Source organism: Armigeres subalbatus, chromosome 3 (assembly GCF_024139115.2).
Source record: "Armigeres subalbatus isolate Guangzhou_Male chromosome 3, GZ_Asu_2, whole genome shotgun sequence".
NCBI classification, from domain to species: Eukaryota; Metazoa; Arthropoda; class Insecta; order Diptera; family Culicidae; genus Armigeres; species Armigeres subalbatus.
This window is the reverse complement of record NC_085141.1, coordinates 138,762,433-138,785,306: the sequence shown is the minus strand read 5'-3', so window position 1 is coordinate 138,785,306 and position 22,874 is coordinate 138,762,433. Positions and strand designations below refer to the sequence as shown.

The window sequence follows — 22,874 nt, the reverse complement described above, 5'->3', positions numbered from 1 at the left end:
CTCGTATCGGTACACATGGAGATCACCACTGCAGCCATTAACGACGCAGCGGAGAACAACGTCGGGTATATGGGACGAAGTCGACGGAACGATTGGTTCGACGAAGAGTGCAGACACCCAAGTAACACCGAAAACATCATTATTAACTAAGATCTAATAATGATGTTGAATAAAGGTCGGGAAAATGAAATACAAAACATGTTATGTTCAAGAAAAGCTATGATAAGGTTTTTGCAGAACATACAGCAATTTGATCAGAGAAGAAGTTTCATACTACATTCTCACAACTTGCTGATAACATGTCAATTTTCGACATTTGTTTGGTTTTTTGAGATGTTTCGTTTTACATTCTCACAACATAAAACATGTCTACAGGAAGATTTTACGAACAATATCATAACATGTTCATTTTTTGACATTTGTTTCGTCAGAATATATACCGCAATGATAGAAGTTTAACGTAATTTCAACATCTTTTAAGATCAATGCTATGAACGTTCTTCATCGACCCTGTTGTTTATCGACAACTCGCCATATTGTTTTTCTTTTGCAGATTCGAGAATTTGTTTACATATCAATTTCAAAACTATGCTTTGGCATAGTTATATTTTTCTTCAATCAATGGCGCATGAATTCAGTAGAAGTAAAATGAAAATTTAGCCAATAAAACATGAGCCGCATATAATGTTTCGACCGAGACTTCGAAACAAATTTGATTTATTTATTCAGTTTGTATTATATGTTTATTAATATTGTTAAAATGGTGTTCATCATTTCATGCATGCTTGTTTTCATTCGTTTTTTGTATAAAATGTATTTCTTTGAACATGTTGTCAGCATTTTTGTTTTGGTATTCAATTTGACAGAACCATGTTGAAAGTCGGTTACTGAAAACATCCTTAGTACTTAAGTTTAGTCTTGTGAATGTGCAATCAAAAACAAGGTTGCAACTGAAAGATGTTGAAAATATCGATAATTTTTGCGCTGTTTGGGTCGTGTGAAAGTAATCAAAGCAGTTTTTCATACCAAAACGTAACATACTATTTGTTCGAAAGATGCATTTTTTACACTCATACAACAAACCGTGTTACTTGGGCAGATTCTGGAGGAGAAGGACGCAGCGCGGGCGGTCGCGCTGCAGCAAGATACCCAGCAGAACGTGGAACGTTATAGACGGAAGCGGAGACAGCAGACCCGCCTTTTTCAGGAGAAGAAACGCCGCCTGGAAGAAGCGGAGTGCGAGGAGATGGAACAGCTGTGCCGTTCTCAAGAAACATGCAAGTTCTATCAGAAGCTCAACGCATCCCGCAAAGGCTTCGTGCCGCGAGCCGAAAGGTGCCGGGATAAGAATGGGAGCATCTTGACGGACGAACGTGTGGTGATTGAAAGGTGGAAGCAGCACTACGAGGAACATTTGAATGGCGATGAGCGTACAGGCAGTGAAAATCAAGGCAGAGGAGATGACGTCAGTTCAGCAGACGATGGAAGCCAACCAGCCCCCACCTTGAGGGAAGTTAAGGATGCCATCCAACAGCTAAAGACCAATAAAGCAGCTGGTAAGGATGGTATCGGAGCTGAGCTCATCAAGATGGGCCCGGTAAAACTAACCACTTGCCTGCACAAACTGATAGTCAGAATCTGGGAAACTAAACAGCTACCGGAGGAGTGGGAGGAAGGGGTTATATGCCCCATCTACAAGAAAGGCGACAAGCTGGAGTGTGAGAACTTTCGAGCGATCACCATCCTTAATGCCGCCTACAAAGCGATTTTCCAGATCATCTTCCAGCGTCTGTCACCATTAGTGAATGAGTTCGTGGGAAGTTATCAAGCCAGCTTCGTTGACAGCCGCTCGACAACGGACCAGATCTTTACTGTACGGCAAATCCTTCAAAATGCCGTAAATACCAGGTCCCAACGCACCATCTGTTCGTTGATTTCAAGGCAGCATACGACAGTATAGACCGCGTAGAGCTATGGAAAATTATGGACGAGAACAGCTGGGAAGCTGACCAGACTGATCAATGCAACGGTGGATGGTGTGCAAAACTGTGTGAAGATTTCGGGCGAACACTCCAGTTCGTTCGACTCGCGCCGGGGACTAAGACAAGGTGATGGACTTTCGTGCCTGTTGTTCAACATTACGCTAGAAGGTGTTATGCGGAGAGCCGGGTGTAACAGCCGGGGTACGATTTTCAACAGATCCAGTCAATTTATTTGTTTCGCGAATGATATGGACCTAATATGGACATTGTCGGCCGAACATTTGCAAAGGTGGCAGAGCTGTACACCCGCCTGAAACGAGAAGCAACAAAAGTTGGACTGGTGGTGAATGCGTCAAAGACAAAGTACATGCTTGTGGGCGGAACCGAGCGCGACAGAGCACGCCTAGGAAGCAGTGTTACGATAGACGGGGCTACCTTTGAGGTGGTCGAGGAATTCCTCTACCTTGGATCCTTGCTAACGGCTGATAACAATGTTAGTCGTGAAATACGAAGACGCATCATCTGTGGAAGTCGGGCCTACTATGGGCTCCAGAAGAAACTGCGGTCAAAAAAGATTCCCCACCACACCAAATGTGTCATGTACAAGACGCTAATAAGACCGGTTGTCCTCTACGAACATGAAACATGGACAATGCTCGAGGAGGACTTGCAAGCACTCGGAGTATTCGAGAGACGGGTGCTTAGGACCATCTTTGGCGGTGTGCAAAAAGACGGTTTGTGGCGGCGAAAAATGAACCACGAGCTCGCCCACCTCTACGGTGAACCCAATATTCAGAATGACATGTTGCAAGAATGACGGACAGCAACCCTGCAAAGATGGCGTGAAGCGCAGCGAGCGAGGTGGGCAGACCAGGTGCAAAATGACTTGGCGAGCGTGGGCGCATTCGAGGATGGAGAGATGTGGCCTCGAACCGTGTATTGTGGCATTAAATTGTTGATCCAGTGTTATCTGTTTAGATGTAGACTAAATAAATGAATGAATGTGTTAGGGGAGAAGTTACACTGAGTTAGTCGATAACTAAAGAATCATGGGCATATAAAAAAAATAAAGTTGTATTTTCTTAAAACATTTTAATAAGAAAACTTAGAACTTAATAATTTTCTTAAAAACACCAACTTAAAATCTTGCTCGCCCCTAGTATAAGGTCTAGAAGAAAATAATTAATTGTATTTCAAAACGCTAATACCAATCAATAGAAATAAAATTGACCAAGCTAAAAACTTTGTTTAATTTCCTTTTTTTTTCTAATTCTTCAGTTTTTTTGGCAATTGTTTTTTTTTTCAGCAATTACAGTAAAAGCTCCCATCCCGGGTAGAGGTGAATAACAAACAAATAACATAATAATAACAAATTTTGCTATGATATCAGATTTAGTTATTCTTATGTTATTTATAAATAACATAAAATAACATCCCAACAACAAGTTTTGTTATAATAGTAAAATTAGTTATTTATATGTTATTGTAAGAAAGAGCACAACAACAAATGAAGAACACATTTTGCAATCATAGCAAAGTTTGTTATTCATTTATCATTTGCATCTTCAACATCCCGGGTAGAAGAAAACAGCAAAATAATATCAAATTTTACTATTGATATATGAATAACTGAATAGCAAAATCTGATATTAGTTTGTTTGATATAGTTGCTAAAATAGCAAAAATAATGACAGACATATATCAATAATAACTGATTTTGATATTTTCTTTTCTTCAAATATTTTGCTATTGGTTTCTTATTATAATAGCAAAATGAGTTATTTATGAGTTATTTGCTAGTGCAAGGTCTGTTATTATTTTTGCTATTTTAGCAACTATATCAAACAAACTAATATCAGATTTTGCTATTCAGTTATTCATATATTAATAGTTAAATTTGATATTATTTAGCTGTTTTCTTCTACCCGGGATACCACTAACATCCCGTATATTCACCACAACTGGCAATAAACCAAATTTAAAATTGATTTAATCACAACATCTCGCATATCACCGGAAGTCACAGCATTGTTTTCAATTAAAAAATATGTGAGCTGAGTACATATAATCATTCTCATGATTCTTGATTATTGGATGAGTACAATCCATGTACATGTTTGTGTACAAGGTATTTCATGTGCGCATTGCCTTATTGTTATTGATGTAACTTGTAGACATCAAAACGATTTTATTTTTAAGAAAAACTACCAAAACGTGTTATGTTAGAAATATTTTGTGTAGTAATCATATGTTTAAATATGTTTGATTGGTCTTTTGACCGATTTATTTCCTTCAAGAAAAAAACACGTGATCACAGGAGGGGGTTCATCGAAAGAGCACGATAAACCACATGGGGGAAATGGGTAAAAAATATCACGTGGTTTCTAAATGGCTCCTACACCGGAAAGCGATTCAAACCCAGATACCTTCAGCATGATCTGTTTTATAAACGTGCATCATAAGGCTAAATTAGGGTCTGTTCAAATATTACGTAACGCAATAGGGGGTGGGGGGTTGTTTGATTTTTGTTACGCTTTGTTACGCAAAATATAGGGGGTGGGGGTTTTTCGAAATATTGTTACGCGTAACAAATTATTTGCATAGAGAAAAAATATTAATTTTTTTTCAAAAAATCTTCATTGTGCATGAAATATACAATAGACAATAATTTATTGCATCGTCCTTCAAATTCTACCAATATTAAGATTTTTTTCAAAAATAGCGTTTGTTACGCGTTACGCATAGGGGTGGGGGTGGTTCTGAAAATTGTTACGGATTGTTACGAGGGGGTGGGGGGTTCTTAAAAACAACGTTTTTCGCGTTACGTAATATTTGAACAGGTCCTTACGGAAGTCCTCCTCATAATTCAAATACTCACCATTTAATACTGAAGTAGTTTCGAAAGTGATGGTTATATGATCAACAAGTTAATCTTACTCGTCAAATGTAAACAGCCTTGTTATCGTCGATAGATACTCGAGCACATTTACAAATCTGAGGAGAAAAGAGAAACAAGAAAAAGTATTAAAATATAAAAATGACAAATTTACCACCGACATATAATCAATTACTAACACAAATGCCTTACACAACAATCGGCACCATTATTGGCCTCAAACAATCGATTACTCATTTTTTTCCATGCTGTTGATCCTTTGGGAAATACCCACTAATGATAGAACGATAGAACGGAACGTATACGATGACCAACGCAACGTACACACCCTAAATCTCGGCGTCAAATTAACTAACGTCGAAACGTCATATAGGGAGAAGATCTAATTGGGCAATAGTCATATTCTCGTCTTCGTCTACTATTTATAGGATGTTTTCAAATGAAACGTTTATTTTTTTTAGCATTTCGAACCTTATAGATAATAGCTACAAACAAACAGACGTAACGGCTCGAACATTTTCTTGACAAACCAATCACTCAGTTTTCTGTCGTTTTATCCATGATCAATGGAAATCTATTTGATTTTACGTATGTTTGTATGTATGTATGGCAACTATGAAATGGAAATCGAAACAATGGCTATATCTCCGCTTTTTACGGTCAAGGTCGAAAAAACAGGTGCTGCACAAATAGACCTTCTCCCTACGCGAATCAAAGTCCCGTCCACGACATTGGCAACCTTGAGACACTGGGTAGCTACATATTGTATTGCCTGATTTCGGTAGCACTAAGAAGCGGTAATACAGTCTTTCAAACGGCGGCAAACGCTTGATCCAAATTCAATTCAATCAACTAATAGCGAATACGTGCACGAACGGACAGACGACGGTAGAACGTGCGTAGTAGTTAATTGCCGGGAAAAACTAGATGAAGCTGAATCATGAAAACCCGTGCTCTAGCCACAGGCAGTTCAGTGAACGTTTAAGCACTTCCCGGCAGGGTTGGCGGTCATCATAACGATTAATAGTTGATAAAATAGGGTTCCTACTGTAATCCGGGGAAAATTAATATTTTTTCATAAAGATTTAGATTAAAAAACACGAATTAATCCGCCAAGCTCTTGGCGAGGCAATAAGAAGCATATTAAATAGTTCAACAACAGCACGTTAGTTCAATATATCCAATCGTTTTATATTATTTGCATGATTTATATATTAGCGTTTTTTTTTTCTAGAATGAAAACTAGAAACGTTCGACAATTTTGTTACCAAGTGTATTGCAAGAATACGCTTCTGATCTTTACACACGCCTCTGACACTTTCTGACATCACCGATACTTTTACATTGACTACCTTTTGATCGATACATATATTAATGTATCCAGTCCAGGTGCAATGTGCCTTCGTAGCCACCGGCAAACAACGTGAGTTCATGTTGAGACGCAACCTAGCCATCCGCTATGAGGAGGCACGCGATAATTAAACGTTAGTGAGCACGAAAGCAAAATCTTCTCTTTATTCACACTACTATGCACTGTCAGAAAGCGGAGACATCATGCCCTCTCCTCTTCCAGGGGCTTCGCTTCAGCTTCCGCTGGGCAAACGTCCGGAAATGTCTTGTTTTCTGGCCTCGAAAAAGGAAAATGAACAACATAGGTATTTTCACTGTTTCTAAATATAGACAAAACAGGATAAACACGAGGAATCATCAGCGGAACTTTGAATAGTCCATTCACCAGCTTCTATGCAATGCTGTCCTATAAGACAAAACAGTGAATTACATGCGACTGGCTGAATGAAATAGGGGAACTCGCCAGATGTTGAACGCCTAAATTTTCGCCTATTGTTGAACACCCATAAAGAATATGCATGCGTTCAACAATAGGCGAAAATTTCAGCCGTTCAACATTTGGGGAATTACCCTACTACCAGGCAAAAATATTTACTTTTGGCGCACTTCTTTCGTCACAAATGCCACCTCGCTTATGCTGTGTACAACCAACGCGGTTTTTCGACAGTGTTGCACCAAACAACAGCGCGTGATCGAGTGTTAAGAATACTAGGCTATGTATGTATAATACGTTCAAGTCGGAGTGAAAATACAAATACCCTGATTAATCCACCAGCTCTCCCAGACCGGCACGCCATATGCGATCATAGGACGGATGATTAGCTTGTAGACAAGTAAGTTTATTGTTCAGGAAAAATGACGACCTTCGGTTAATCAGTGGATACAATAGCTTTAACGTAACGTTACACTTCGTCACTATTTCTTCCACCAGTTGCCTGAAAAATAAGCTTGATGTCTAGGGTCAAGCCAAGATAATCAGTTTCACTGGTCCTTTCCACTGCACTGTCGTACGATTAAGGTTCATTTTAAGGGTGGCCACCGAACCGGGAAAAGCGGGAAAAAGACGGAAATTGAAGTCACCGGGAAAAAAAGCGGGAAAACCGGGAATTCAGGACATGTAGGGTAAAACAACACATTAAGCACCGTGTCAAAACAAAATTGATTTCAAAAATTCTTTAAAAATTACCTGTTGGTCTTTTCCCACTTTGCAGTAGTGGAATAGGGCACTGCACGGACTGCTTTGTCTCTTTCTCGCTGCAAAGAAATTAGAAAACAACAAGGCCAGTAAACGTCAAAATTTATGAGGAACGAAAGAGAAGGAAATGTTTCCGTGCAGTGCCCTATAGGTTGCTCGTAAACTATAGGGCACTGCACGGACTGCTTTGTCTTTTTCTCGCTGCATAGAAAACAACAAGGCCAGTAAACGTCAAAATTTATGAAGAACGAAAGAGAAAGAGATGTTTGCCAGGATCGGCTCACAACAGCGTCTGTTCTCCATGTTAGGGGCGACTGATCATCGTCCGAGTGCCAGCGAGGGACTCTAAGTGAAACTGTGCACCATGGTCCACCGGAAGTAAGGAGGAATGGTCCTCCGGAAATTTAGGGGGTTTGGTGTCAGGCCTTGCAAGCCAGCCAAAAAAAAACTCACGCAACGAACAATCAACAAAAGAGTACGGACCGGAACCATCGGCGAAGACCACTTCGACGAAAAGGAACTAGCGATTGGAAACTCGGTTCGTGGAACTGCAAATCTCTCAAGTTCATCGGGAGCACACGCATACTCGCCGATGTGCTCAACGACAGTGGATTCGGCATCGTAGCGCTGCAGGAGGTTTGTTGGAAGGGATCAATGGTGCGAACGTTTAGAGGTAATCATACCATCTACCAGAGCTGCGGCAACACACACGAGCTGGGAACAGCTTTCATAGTTATGGGCGACATGCAAAGGCGCGACGCAAAGACGCAATTGATTTCGCTGCCTCCAAGAATATGGCAATTCGCAGCACCTACTTCCAACACAGCCTTCCGTATCGGTACACCTGGAGATCACCACTGCAGACAGAATCACAAATCGACCACGTTCTGATTGATGGACGACACTTCTCCGACATTATCGACGTCAGGACATATCGTGGCGCTAACATCGACTCTGACCACTATCTGGTGATGGTGAAACTGCGCCCAAAACTATCCGTCATCAACAATGTTCGGTACCGACGACCGCCGCGGTACGACCTAGAGCGACTGAAACAACCTGATGTCGCCACTGCATACGCGCAGCATCTCGAGGCAGCGTTGCCGGAAGAGGGTGAGCTCGATGGGGCCCCTCTTGAGGACTGCTGGAATACAGTCAAAGCAGCCATTAACGACGCAGCGGAGAACAACGTCGGGTATATGGGTCGAAGTCGACGGAACGATTGGTTCGACGAAGAGTGCAGACAGATTCTGGAGGAGGAGGACGCAGCGCGGGCAGTCGCGCTGCAGCAAGGTACCCGGCAGAACGTGGAACGTTATAGACGGAAGCGGAGACAGCAGACCCGCCTTTTTCAGCAGAAGAAACGCCGCCTGGAAGAAACGGAGTGCGAGAAGATGGAACAGCTGTGCCGTTCTCAAGATACACGCATGTTCTAGCAGAAGCTCAACGCATCCCGCAAAGGCTTCGTGCCGCGAGCCGAAATGTGCCGGGATAAGGATGGGAGCATCTTGACGGACGAACGTGTGGTGATCGAAAGGTGGAAGCAGCACTACGAGGAACATCTGAATGGCGCTGAGAGTACAGGCAGTGAAAGCCAAGGCAGCGGAGGAGATGACTACGTCAGTTCAGCGGACGATGGAAGCCAACCAGCCACCACCTTGAGGGAAGTTAAGGATGCCATTCAACAGCTAAAGGCCAATAAAGCAACTGGTAAGGATGGTATCGGAGCTGAGCTCATCAAGATGGGCCCGGAAAAGCTGGCCACTTGCCTGCATAAACTGATAGTCAGAATCTGGGAAACCGAACAGCTACCGGAGGAGTGGAAGGAAGGGGTTATATGCCCCATCTACAAGAAAGGCGACAAACTGGAGTGTGAGAACTTTCGAGCGATCACCATCCTTAATGCCGCCTACAAAGTGATATCCCAGGTCATCTTCCGTCGTCTGTCACCATTAGTGAACGAGTTCGTGGGAAGTTATCAAGCCGGCTTCATTGACGGCCGCTCGACAACGGACCAAATCTTTACTGTACGGCAAATCCTTCAAAAATGCCGTGAATACCAGGTCCCAACGCACCATCTGTTCGTTGATTTCAAGGCGGCATACGACAGTATAGACCGCGTAGAGCTATGGAAAATTATGGACGAGAACAGCTTCCCTGGGAAGCTTACCAGACTGATCAAAGCAACGGTGGATGGTGTGCAAAACTGTGTGAAGATTTCGGGCGAACACTCCAGTTCGTTCGAATCGCGCCGGGGACTAAGACAAGGTGATGGACTTTCGTGCCTGTTGTTCAACATTGCGCTAGAAGGTGTCATGCGGAGAGCCGGGTGTGACAGCCGGGGTACGAATTTCAACAGATCCAGTCAATTTATTTGCTTCGCGGATGACATGGACATTGTCGGCCGAACATTTGCAAAGGTGGCAGAACTGTACACCCGCCTGAAACGTGAAGCAACAAAAGTTGGACTGGTGGTGAATGCGTCAAAGACAAAGTACATGCTTGTGGGCTGAACCGAGCGCGACAGGGCCCGCCTGGGAAGCAGTGTTACGATAGACGGGGATACCTTCGAGGTGGTCGAGGAATTCGTCTACCTCGGATCCTTGCTAACGGCTGACAACAACGTTAGTCGTGAAATACGAAGGCGCATCATCTGTGGAAGTCGGGCCTACTACGGGCTCCAGAAGAAACTGCGGTCGAAAAAGATTCGCCACCGCACCAAATGTGTCATATACAAGACGCTTATAAGACCGGTTGTCCTCTACGGACATGAAACATGGACAATGCTCGAAGAGGACTTGCAAGCACTCGGAGTATTCGAGAGACGGGTGCTTAGGACCATCTTTGGCGGTGTGCAAGAAGACGGTGTGTGGCGGCGAAGAATGAACCATGAGCTCGCCCAACTCTACGGCGAACCCAGTATCCAGAAGGTAGCTAAAGCCGGAAGGGTACGATGGGCAGGACATGTTGCAAGAATGCCGGTCAGCAACCCTGCAAAGATGGTGTTCGCTTCCGATCCGGCAGGTACGAGACGGCGTGGAGCGCAGCGAGCGAGATGGGCAGACCAGGTGCAAAACGACTTGGCGAGCGTGGGGCGTATCCGAGGATGGAGAGAAGCGGCCTCGAACCGTGCATTGTGGCGTCAAATTGTTGATTCAGTGTTATCTGTTTAGATGTTAACTAAATAAATGAAAATGAAAGGACACGTTTTATGAATGTCTTGATAAAGCCTATGGAGAGTGCCCAAAGCATGACGTGAAAATTGTTATCGGAGACGCCAACGCTCAGGTCGGTAGAGAGGACTTTTTCCGTCCTATAATCGGTAGGGAGAGCCTTCACTCCGCTACCAATGACAACGGCCTACGGCTAGTAAATTTTGCTGCTGCCAGAGGGATGGCCATCAGTAGCACCTACTTTGTACGAAAGGTCATCCGAAAGCACACCTGGAGACACCCAAATGGTGAAACTTGCAACCAGATAGACCATGTTCTGGTGGATGGGCGCCATTTCTCGGATGTTATCGATGTGCGGACATTCAGAGGTCCGAACATTGACTCTGATCACAACCTCGTTGTCAGTAAAATTCGATCACGGTTGTCAACTGTATCGAACGAAAGATCACAGCGAACGATGCGTTACAATATCCAGCGATTGTCGGCGGAAGGAGTATCGGCTGAGTACCGTCAGAAGCTCGACGAACGGATAAGTGCAATCAACGTTAGCGACAACATCAACGATATATGGGAGTCGATCCATGAAGCGGTGAGCACAACAGCACGAGAAGTGGTAGGCACTGCACAGAGGCGACCCAGGACGGGTTGGTTCGATGTGGAGTGTCAGAGAGTGACAGACGAGAAGAACGTTGCCAGAAGCCGGATGTTGGTGTCAGGTACCCGATCGAATAGAGATCGGTACAAGGAAGCAAGAACAGCCGAAAAACGAACCCACCGCAGGAAGAAAAAAGAGTACGAAGTACAAGTTATTAGTGAGGCGCAGGAAAAAATGGAGCAGAACGATATGCGGAGGTTTTATGAGTCTGTCAATGGCGTGCGGAGAAAGACAGCGCCATCTCCCGTCATGTGCAACGACCAACAAGGGAATTTGCTGACAGATAAAACTGAAGTGGCTGCCAGGTGGAAGCAACACTTCGAGATTTTGTTGAATGGAGGAAGTGACGGTGCATCGGTGAACAGAATAAATATTGGCGACGATGGACAAGCTGTGGAGTCACCTACACTAGATGAGGTTAAAAAAGCTATTAAAGAGCTGAAAAACAATAAGGCTGCGGAGAAGGACCAGCTCCCGGCTGAACTTCTCAAACATGGCAGTGAGCAGCTTTATGAAGTTCTGCACCATATTATGTCGAAAATATGGGTAGACGAGGAAATGCCTGCTAGCTGGTTGGACGGCCTCATTTGCCCTCTCTTTAAGAAAGGGCACAGACTGGAGTGCGCCAATTATCGAGGAATAACCCTCCTTAATTCGGCGTACAAAATTATGTCCCGTATTCTGTTCAACAGATTGAGACCGCTTGAAGAGTCCTTCGTCGGCGAATACCAAGCAGGTTTTCGTGAGGGCCGATCAACGACGGATCAAATGTTCGCCCTGTGACAAATCCTTGATAAATTCCGGGAGTACAACTTGCAGACACATCATCTGTTTATTGATTTCAAGGCGGCGTACGATTCAGTGAAACGGAATGAATTATGGCAGATTATGCTTGAACATGGTTTTCCGGCGAAACTGATACGGCTGATTCGTATAACGTTGGACGGATCGAAATCAATTGTAAGGGTTGCGGATGAAATATCGACGTCATTCGTTACCTTAGATGGATTAAAGCAGGGTGATGCACTCTCGAATCTACTGTTCAATATAGCGCTCAAGGGAGCGATTAGGAGAGCTGGCGTGCAAAGAAGCGGTACCATTATCACAAGATCGCATATGCTCCTGAGTTTTGCGGACGATATCGATATTATCGGAATTGATCGCCGTACCGTGGAAGAGGCTTTTGTGCCTTTTAAGAGGGAGACAGCGAGGATTGGACTCACGATCAATACCAGCAAAACGAAGTATATGGTCGCTGGCAATCAACGTGGGTTCATTAGTGGTGGTGGTAGTGAAATGATGCTGGATGGTGAAAAATTTGAAGTGGTGGAAGAATTTGTGTATCTTGGAACATTAGTGACGTGCGATAATGATGTTACCCGCGAGGTGAAAAGGCGTATTGCAGCTGCAAATAGGGCTTATTACGGACTTTGTAACCAGCTTAAGTCCCGTAGTTTTTTTTTATTCCTTTATTTATTTGATAGGCACTCTGTGTTACTTAACCGATACTGTGCCGAGATCTACTGTGGTATTCTGCAGCCAGAATCCACACAGAATCTATTTTTAGATTTTTCCTTTATTCATTGTTGTTGTCGTTGCCTGTCCATCTCGTCGTGAGTCCATTGTGTTCGTTTTGTCCATGTCGTGTATCCAATGATCGTTGCATTGTCCGGTAGCCATTTATCCGGGTAACGTTGGAGGAATGCCTCCGAGAAGAACAAGTTGTCAGTCGTCATCAGGCAGCCGTGACGGTGAGGCGTGCATCCCAATACGCAACCGCATAGGCTGCGCATCCGGCGACTGACTAGGGTTTTTAGTGGAGGGGCTGGGAATCGAACCCATGACCATTCGCTTGAAAAGCGAACGTGTAGCCAACTACGCTACAGGACCCCCCTTAAGTCCCGTAGTCTGCAAACGAAAACAAAACTCGCGCTGTATACTACTCTGATTCTTCCGGTGGCTTTATACGGCCATGAAACATGGACGTTAAAGGAGACTGATCGGTAGCTTTCGGAGTGTTTGAGCATAAGGTGCTGCGGACAATACTCGGCGGTAAACAACAGAACGGTATCTGGCGGCGTCGCATGAATCACGAATTGTACCAGGTATATAAAGGGCTGGATATTGTTAAGCTTATACAACACGGCAGACTACGGTGGGCTGGTCACGTTGTTCGTATGCCGGAAGAACGTCAAGCGAAGACAATATTTAGTAGAGAACCCGGAAGAGGCCGCAGGCTTCGTGGAAGGCCGCGTACACGATGGCTTTTTGTAGTTGAAGAGGACCTGAGGGCGCTCAATGTTCAGGGCGACTGGAAGCGATTGGCCCAGGATCGAGTCCAGTGGAGAAGGATACTCCATTCGGCGTAGGTTCATCGAAGTGCTGTAGCCCATCAATGAAATGAATGATGGAACCATCAGGGCAGATGATCGTAAGGATGGTTTGAAAAACATGGTAAGCCTTTATTGTAAAACTATGAATTGAAAATAATGCTTTTTATCACTAAATACCCGCCAGAATCAAAAGGATTAAATTTTGGTTCAGAAAGTATGAATACATTCCAGATATCATTATGATATGTGGGTGTAACCATGCGGGGCTTATTGTACACGACTGTAGCTTCGGAATGCATGCGTTCTTGAAATGGGCTATAGGAGTTGCAATAGAGCTATCACCTTCTAGCTCGCGGATCCAAGATTCTTGCAATTACACTGGATTCTGTTTTCACACGATTTACATTTTCTCAATTTTGCACTCATTCTAGGGTATTTGTTCCATTATTAATAACATGCTCCTATATCAATAAGGCGACGATGGATCGGGTGATGTGCGTAGTTCGAGTTTCAAGGGCATTCTCGAGTCCCTTCGAAACGCGCAGCGTGTTACGGCAAGGTGATGGTCTTTCGTGTCTTCTATTTAACATCGCTTTGGAAGGGGTAATTCCAAGGGCAGGGATCGACACGAGTGGTACGATTTCCACGAAGTCCGTCCAGTTATTTGGTTTCGCCGACGACATAGATATTATGGCACGTAATTTTGAGAGGATGGAGGAAGCCTACATCAGACTGAAAAGCGAACCTAAACGGATTGGACTAGTCATCAACACGTCGAAGACGAAGTACATGATAGGAAGAGGCTCAAGAGAGGATATTGGAAGCCACCCACCTCGAGTTTGTATTGGTGGTGACGAAATCGAGGTGGTTGAAGAATTCGTGTACTTGGGCTCACTGGTGTCCTTTGATAACGATACCAGCAGAGACATTCGGAGACGCATCATGGCAGGAATTCGTAGGTACTTTGGACTCCGCAAAACGCTCCGATCGAGTAGAGTTCGCCGCCGTACCAAACTGACTATCTACAAAACCCTTATTAGACCGGTAGTCCTCTACGGACACGAGACCTGGACGATGCTCGTGGAGGACCAACGCGCACTGGGAGTTTTCGAAAGGAAAGTGCTGCGTACCAGCTATGGTGGAGTGCAGATGGCGGACGGTACGTGGAGGAGGCGTGAATGAACCACGAGTTGCAACAGCTGTTGGGAGAACCAACCATCGTTCAAACAGCGAAAATCGGAAGACTGCGATGGGCCGGGCACGTAGCCAGAATGACGGACAGTAATCCGATGAAAATGGTTCTTGCCAACGATCCGACGGGAACAAGAAGGCGAGGTGCACAGCGGGCAAGGTGGATCGATCAGGTGGAGGACGAGCAGCCATGGACCGTGCTGAATGGAGAAGACTTTTATGTATTGCACAGGCAACTCCGGCCTTAGTCTGAATAAATAATAATAATTACTCAATCAATAAGAAAACGTGATGGTAATACTGCTAGTGGAATATAAATTGAACCTTCTTTTTGTCTACCAAAACGAACAACAGTTCAGCAAGGTTTTTTTTGTCCTTATTAGCGAGACTTTCAGCCCTGGGCTGGCTCGTCTCGAAGTAGTTCAGCAAGGTGAAATACAGATACTTAACATGATAGCCACCCATGGCTTAGCAATTAGATGCGCGGCTACAAAACAAGACCATGATGAGGTGCCGGGTGCGATTCTCGGTCAAGGGTTGGAAATTGTCCCCGGTGCTTCAAGTCAACGATCCGGTTTGTACATGGTCTTCGTGGTCGTGAGACAACAGCTAAAGTGCGTAACACCATTCTGGGACACGACCTGCCAGTACACCCCGTAACACACCACGTAAAGGTGTCTACACAGCGTTACGGGTCGATGTGCTTAATAAACCTAATGAACACAAAGCTGCGAAGCGGCAATATCCTAGCAAAGGGTTGCAATGTCAGCAACTTGGAAGAAGAAATCTATCACCATAAACCGAAGTTTACAGGACACAACTGTTAAATCGGTAGCGGCCCATTGTAGGATAAACCCTCCGAAAAAAGTAAAAAATAGAACACATTGTTGTACTTTCTTGTTCTCGGAACGCGTTTTTTTATTTTGTGATTGAAATCAGGTTGTTTCTTCAAGCAGACAAGGTTTTCGAAAAGACTCCTCAATCAAGGTTCAGCTTTAAAAGTGTAAGTCCTACACTGTATAGATCTACACTTTGTAGTGGAAGAAGCGACATCACCATTGATTGATTTGTTTGTTTACCTATTTATAGGAATATTATATGGTATATGTGTTTAAGGACCCTATTTGTAAACGCTTTAAATCAAATAAAAAACTGCTTGAAACACAATTTATTTAATACCTGTGAAGTGTAAGAAGGTAACCTATATTTGGACAGAATATAAACAAATCAAAATTATACATAACAAACTAAAAAATTAAAAACGCAATCCAAGGTTAAACACGAAAAGGAGGGGGAACTGTCCTGAGTATTCATTCCACCCCGGGTCCACTATTTAACTCGCTGGCTATGCATAAACAATCATATTAATCTGGACTAAACACTTATCTAGCCAGCGGCACCAAAATCGTTCACATAACGGGAGCGATTATTCCCACTTCATAGTGATAAATATCTAGGTATAAATTATTATGTAAATTAGTTTATAATTCCGGTTGCCTAGACTTCGTATACGATCCCGCAGCAACACATCCTTTCACGCACCAGTGTACTCCAGCAAGAAATTGATCCGAGACGTAGAACGGCGCAACACTTACCTCAAGTCGTAAATATCCAGCAGATTCAGCGTCTGAATAATGCACTTATAATCCACAGCAATTATTAGCGTTTTTCAGGCAAGTTGCACTCCAAAACCTGACTCTAATTAACCAGACAAGTTAGTCACTAACTACAGGAAAACACACACCAAAGAGACTGCTGTGAAAAATATGCTTGCTTGCTGCTACTGAGTTTGCCTGGTTTGTCTACTCCAGAAGCAAAGGTGTCAATTTATGACATTTCAAGACCCGAAGTAATCCGAAGCATGATGCTGTCAAAATAAAGTAAACAAACAATCGGGAAATAAAGCGCCGCTTCTATGTCATTTTTATTTTCAAGTACATTTGAAGTACTAGAATAATTTTAGACTGCTTCAAATCAAGGGACTGAAGGGATAGCCCTTTTCCCGTCAACAAAATTTATTCGCTCAATCGATTCTTTGGCTTTTTTGTTTTCATTTGTTAGGCTTATTTGGTTGAAGAAAAACTCTACGGAATCGCATTTCTTAGTAAATCATTGATTATTTAAACGATTCAAATACCACACGCGTATTTGTACCAGTAATACCAGTATACGCGTCGCGCGGCGTTCCACATTCGAACGGAACAACCGCACGTTAGGAAACGCCGCAATGTTATCTCCCCATAAGAATCGAGTATACGGACATCCAAAACCGCGGTGCGTCGTTTCCTGTGGGTAGCGTCGGTATTGTCGGCGTAGCACCAACTTAGAATTCGGAAGTCGGAACTTAAAACCGAACTTTCTTCCGAAGTTTTATCCACAGAGAAACAGACGTCTCACTCAACACATGATCTATCGTTCAGCTTTTAAACGGTTGATTCAATTTTTTGTAGGTGGTCAATCGGCCACCGATGGCGCTTGCATCGATTTTGCTTGTGTTTGACGTTTGCGCACTACCGCCATCTGGTTGCCGCTTGGCCACACACAGTGATTTTAGCATTGGGCGACCATGTTTCCGTGACGATGATTTTTAGTGCAATTTGTTCTAAGTGAGACGTCTGTTTCTCTGTGTTTTATCTGTCAAACTAATTGATGCGTTGTTTAGCGCATCTTTAGGCGAATCCAGCGCACTACACTCACAAAAAACTCCGCATTATATTCATGAGTTTACACATGGATTTTTGCAATGGGGCTAGCGAAATGGATTCCATATTTTCGACACATATATTCCATGCGCCCACATGCATTGCATGAGTGTTCCCACATACTATCCATGTGTGAATTTGTATGCAATTAAGTATATGCTGACGTATGATATGCATATTTCAAAATACATGGATTTTTGCCATAAAGTGTCGATTTTCCTGAGTGTACTTCCGAAGTTGGGAAAGTTGCCTGTATCTGGAGGAAAATCCAACTTTGGTATAAAAAGCGTTCTAACTTTATTCCGGATAGACAATAAATGCATTATTACCACATCTCCGGTTGCATCTAGTAGTTCGTAGTTTTCTGATACTACATCTGTTGCTGGCAACGACGCCAGCATATGTATCACATGTAGGTTTCTCTTCAATCAAAGTTAATTGCCTATATTCCGGGGATTAAACCATCAGACTTGGACATTAATTTACAATGTTCTGAAAACTCATATGCAAATATATGTACATTATGTGGAAAATATTGATTTGAAAAATGTATTGGAGGTAACCACTCTCCCTTCGTCGGGACTCGAACCGTCAAGTCAAGTCAAGTACGAAACAAACGTGTGTCCGCCGTTATGGCAAGACGCCTTCCACAAACGAGTGCAGTTTTCTGGGGGGGGGAAGGGGTACAGCTTTTCGTCTTCGTCATAGCATTCGTTTCGATGACACGGTTTGATGCACTTGTGGAGTCCACAGGACAGTGGTTTGGTGTATATAAAAAGCAACATACGAACAAGCTCAAGCACAGCATTGTCCTTCTTTATTCATGTTTGCCGTATAGCAATGTTGGGTGGTCAGCACGACGCACGATGAATATAGGCACTGGTGGATGAAAGACGATTGGTCCAAACTCGTCATGTTTGACATAAACCTTTGTGACGGGTCTTATCCAAACTATGACGAATATAGGACAGCATTTTAGGCAACCAAATTTGAGCATAATTAGTTATAGAAAATCCTTTTGACAATAATAGAACAACATCTGCCAAAGCCGTCATTTCCCCTAACTTTCGAGATTGTCGTTCTCAACACAACACACTGCATCGTTCAACTTCCATTCTCAATTACTCGATCGAACTTGCTTACGAAACTGAAAATGGTAAATATTCGACACTTGACAGCTCGGTCGTTCAAACGAATGCATCTATTTGAACACACATATACTACAATACTATAGTTGAACCGCAGCTCGTAGATGGCGCTTTAAAAGTGTCCCCCCGGAATCCGGCCAAGTTGCCATTCGTCGCCGTGCCAAACTGACTATCTACAAAACGCTTATTAGACCGGAAGTTCTCTACGGTCACGAGACCTGGACGATGCTTGTGGTGGACCAACGCGCACTGGGAGTTTTCGAAAGGAAAGTGCTGCGTACCATCTATAGTGGGGTGTGAATAGCGGACGGTACGTGGGAGAGGTGAATGAACCACGAGCTACATCAGCAATTGGGAGAATCATCACTCGTTCACACCGCGAAAATCGGTAGACTGAGGTGGGCCGGGCACGTGGCCAGAATGTTACTTATTTTGATGAATAGAATATCAAATAGAAAGGCAAAGTGAGCTATTGTCACCGACGAACGACGTTTCACCCCATGGAAAATAATTCAAATTTGCTGCCCACGACGCCATGATGAAAAATCATCGTCACTTCCGCCACCAACCTACGTGTGTTATTTAACATTGCTCCGGAGTTGTGTCTTAGCTCATTTGGCAGGAGCGATCGCCCACAAAGTGAATGACCGTTGAAAAGTGATGGACAATCAGAGAGTGCCAGTGACACGTCGGTGCATCGGTGCTATTATTCCATTTCAGATAAAAATATAGAATAGTTAATATCGTAACTCTTTTAGTAGAAGCACAGATAACAGATATTTAGGCTAGAACAAATTTTATTGAAAATCCTGTATAAACTTTTGAATTAATATACGTTGGCCCACTACTGCCATCTACTCAACTGATTGCGGCAGTACATACGGACGCAGCTGATAAACAACCGTCGAACGCAGCCAATGCATTTGACACCCGCATTCGTTTTCAATAACAATGATCCTTGCGCCATCTTCAATCGATTGCCAAATGCGGTCCCAATTTAAAATACATTCGAATTAACGGTTGCGGATGTTTACACACGTATCGGCTGCCAGCCTTAATATCTGTTATCTGTGGTAGAAGTAACATATCATTCTTATTTTTTCAGTCATTTTTTTTTTAATTTGGCGTATAATTGTTATTTTAAAGTGAGTCCTACAATTTTGTAATGCAGTAAACTTCGCAACTTCAAATCAGAGCTGGGCTCGAATTTTGAATTTTCTCCAAAAATACAATAACATGCTGTTTTTCATTATGCGGGTATTCATGCTGGACAATCGACTTTAATTCAGCACTGTACTAACATTATTACGACAGATTTGGGCTTTAGGAAATGGGAGAAGAAAGCATATGGTGAATTTAAAATTCTTCACTGGATCAATTGTTTAATTAGCTTAAAACCCCTGCTGCTTAGAACAATATGCAAATATATACAATCACTTGAACACAAGGTAGAGGATAGTTTTATTTCTCGAAACATGTTGAAAACAAGAATAAGGATGTTTTATTTGACACTTGCAATATTCCCAATCAAGCTCCCGCGGCAATCGAGTTTGCTCTCCTTAAAATGTTCTTTATTTCTTGCATTATATGTCAAGCTTTTAACATAACATCGAGCAAACATTTTGCACGTGAAAAAGGCCAATTTTTTATGGTGACATAATTTTTAACAACCCATTCAACATATTGTTATTTGTCTATTAACCATACCACAAACTTTTGAAACTGTATATGAGATTGTTTGTTTACAGTTGTCAACCTTGATACTGTTGCCGACCACAAAGGAAAATGATCTAACATTATTTCAACATTATGTGCGTTATGTTTCTTTCAGCTCGTGATATTTGTTGAAAAAATATCTAAAAAGCACGTGGTTTCCAGGATGGTCGATTTGTGGCTTTGTTCTATAATCCTTAAGTAATCATTATCACCATCATGAGCTCTATAACTGTTTATCAATTTCTTTCCATTGTTTTCCAAGCAGCCAATTCATCAATTAATTGTTCCATGAAAGGATTTCCTCCGTGATTAGCAATCTAAAAGTATATGTTATTGGATTATAATAATTCGTTTTTTAAATTTATTATCACACCGACTTCAGATCTCACTTCTCTCTCAATTAACTCCAGTACATCGGCAGTATACTGGAGACTTCCATTCTTTTTCAGTAACTCTACGCAATATTTCTTGTCCTCAAATTTTGTGCTCCGTTTTCTCAGCATATCTGATAACATTACTTCGTTTAAATCTGTTTCTATTTTTCATCGCAATAAAAAATACTTACGCAAAACTTCTCTGTCGTGCATTGTGATAACGGAATGCACTACAGGAAAACTCATTTTTCCTTCGGACAGATCCTCACAAAAAGTTTTCTTCTTGGTGTAATCCTTGGAGTTTAAACTGCAATAGTCATCTCTTATCTGGAAATACAATCCCACTAACCCGGCAAGTTTGGAAAAATCTCTTTTGTTTTCACTAAACAGCTGCAGCAGACGAATCAGCATTAGAAACAATCCCCCTGTTTTGCGAATTACCATCAGTTTGTACTCCTTCTCTGATGGACATATGGCATTATCGCGCCAAAATATGTCAGTTCCCTGACCACGATGAAGTTCAAGAAGTTCATGACAAAATATTTTATTTGCTGCTTCTCCTCCAGCTTCGTTGGTTTGAATCAGTGCATGTGTTATAACATAACACGCGGTATTCATAGTGAATCTAATGCCGAAAAGTTGATGAGCGGCTGGCACACCACGTCGAAGCACAGACCCATCTTGTATATCATCAATGCTTGAAAAAGATAATCAATATTCAATTATTTCCAATATTGGGCATATTAATCATGACTGTATTGCTTTAGGTGAAATTTTACGTGTGCATGGTTTCATTTGATGTACGGTATTATGGTTCCAGTTGAAAATCGAATGTCGAACTCACGAAAACTGATTTTTTCGCATTTAACTTTTAGCGCATCATTGCGTAACTAGTGCAAATTAATCGCAACCAGATGCGCTTTAGGAGAAAAGTTGATTTTCGCGAGTTCAAAAATTCGGTTTTGAGTTGCACATATAATACTCACTAGAATACTTGCGAGGGCGCGGCGTGCAAGCAAGAAAAAACTGCTTATATCTTAATGGGCTTCCGCCCCTTTAATCAAAAGATTGATCTTTTAAGCCTTCGCTGACTTAGTGTACCAAAAAGGCAAAGCTAATGAAACCGAATTATTTAATGGCCACTGTACAGTGATCGTTCGCTAATTGGGGCACGACCTCACCCCAGTCAGCGAATGCTGTTCGCTTATTGGGGCGTTTTGACAAGCGTCAATGTGGTTAACTTTTTGCATTGAACAACGGAAAATTTTACGCGCCAAAAAGTGTCGATCCAGTCAAATACGGAAACAAAACGTCAACGCGGTTTTGACATCACATTTTGACGTTTAGCTGCTTTTTGATTGGGTTTCACCCCAATTAGCAAACCCCCAACTGAAAAGCGCTCAGACTAGAAAAACCCAATTAGCGAACGTTAACTGTAATTAAAAAAACCCGACTTAATCCACCTACAGTGAACGCAACCCTTCTTACACTTTTGAATGGTTGTGTGTGCCCAGTGCATATTACAATTTCTATGCATATGACCTTCAATTGAATGTAAAATAACTGATATTATCATGCTTTTAACGATTTCAAAATAAAAAAAGGGATATTTCTGGAAATTTAACAATTTTTAAAAAATACAAAAAGACTGCAGATTTGATTTGCCGCCTTAAATGGCAATATGACAGCTTCTATTTAAGCCCAAAGAGTTCAAATCGGGTCATAGACGGCTGAGATATTGGTGTGACAATTCTTCATTAGTAGTCTGAAAATATGTCTCATATTCGTATTTCACAGATATCTCTGAAACCGAATTTCCAATTGCAGAAAAACATGAATGGGTCCAATGACAAAAACATAGCTTTCGTTTAAAGATAAAATCGCACAAATCGGTCCAAGGACGACTGAGATCTTGATGGGACATATTTTACCAATGTGTGAAGTTGATACGTCTAATGCTTTATGTTCGTATTTCAGAGATATCTCCGGAACCCAATGTCTAATTGCAAATACAAAATACAATGGGTTCAATGGCAAAGTCATAGCTTTCGTTTAAAGATAAAATCATGCAAATTGGTTTACAGACGGCTGAGATATTCATGTGACATTATTTTGTTAGTTTTCTGAAAATGCACTTCATGTTCGTATTTCTCACATAT

The 22,874-nt window shown here is 42.4% G+C and overlaps 2 protein-coding genes across 3 annotated transcripts in view; both read right to left on the bottom strand.

Moving 5' to 3' along the window:
* The window catches only part of LOC134226797 (YEATS domain-containing protein 2-like), a 50,570-nt gene extending 33,968 nt beyond the window's left edge, over positions 1-16,602 (bottom strand). For both annotated transcript variants that reach the window (XM_062707786.1, XM_062707787.1), the window contains exons 1-2: positions 16,371-16,602; positions 4,861-4,976 (exon numbers count right to left, since the gene is read on the bottom strand). The gene's annotated coding sequence lies outside the window, so the exon portion shown is untranslated. The remainder of the gene's footprint in view (positions 1-4,860; positions 4,977-16,370) is intronic.
* Positions 16,603-20,520: 3,918 nt separating this feature from the next.
* Positions 20,521-22,874, bottom strand: part of LOC134222014 (terpene synthase-like) — a 2,953-nt gene continuing 599 nt past the window's right edge. The window contains exons 3-5 of the mRNA XM_062701170.1: positions 20,907-21,412; positions 20,719-20,846; positions 20,521-20,658 (exon numbers count right to left, since the gene is read on the bottom strand). Of these exons, the coding sequence (XP_062557154.1) occupies positions 20,578-20,658; positions 20,719-20,846; positions 20,907-21,412 (715 nt within the window). The 3' untranslated portion in view covers positions 20,521-20,577. The remainder of the gene's footprint in view (positions 20,659-20,718; positions 20,847-20,906; positions 21,413-22,874) is intronic.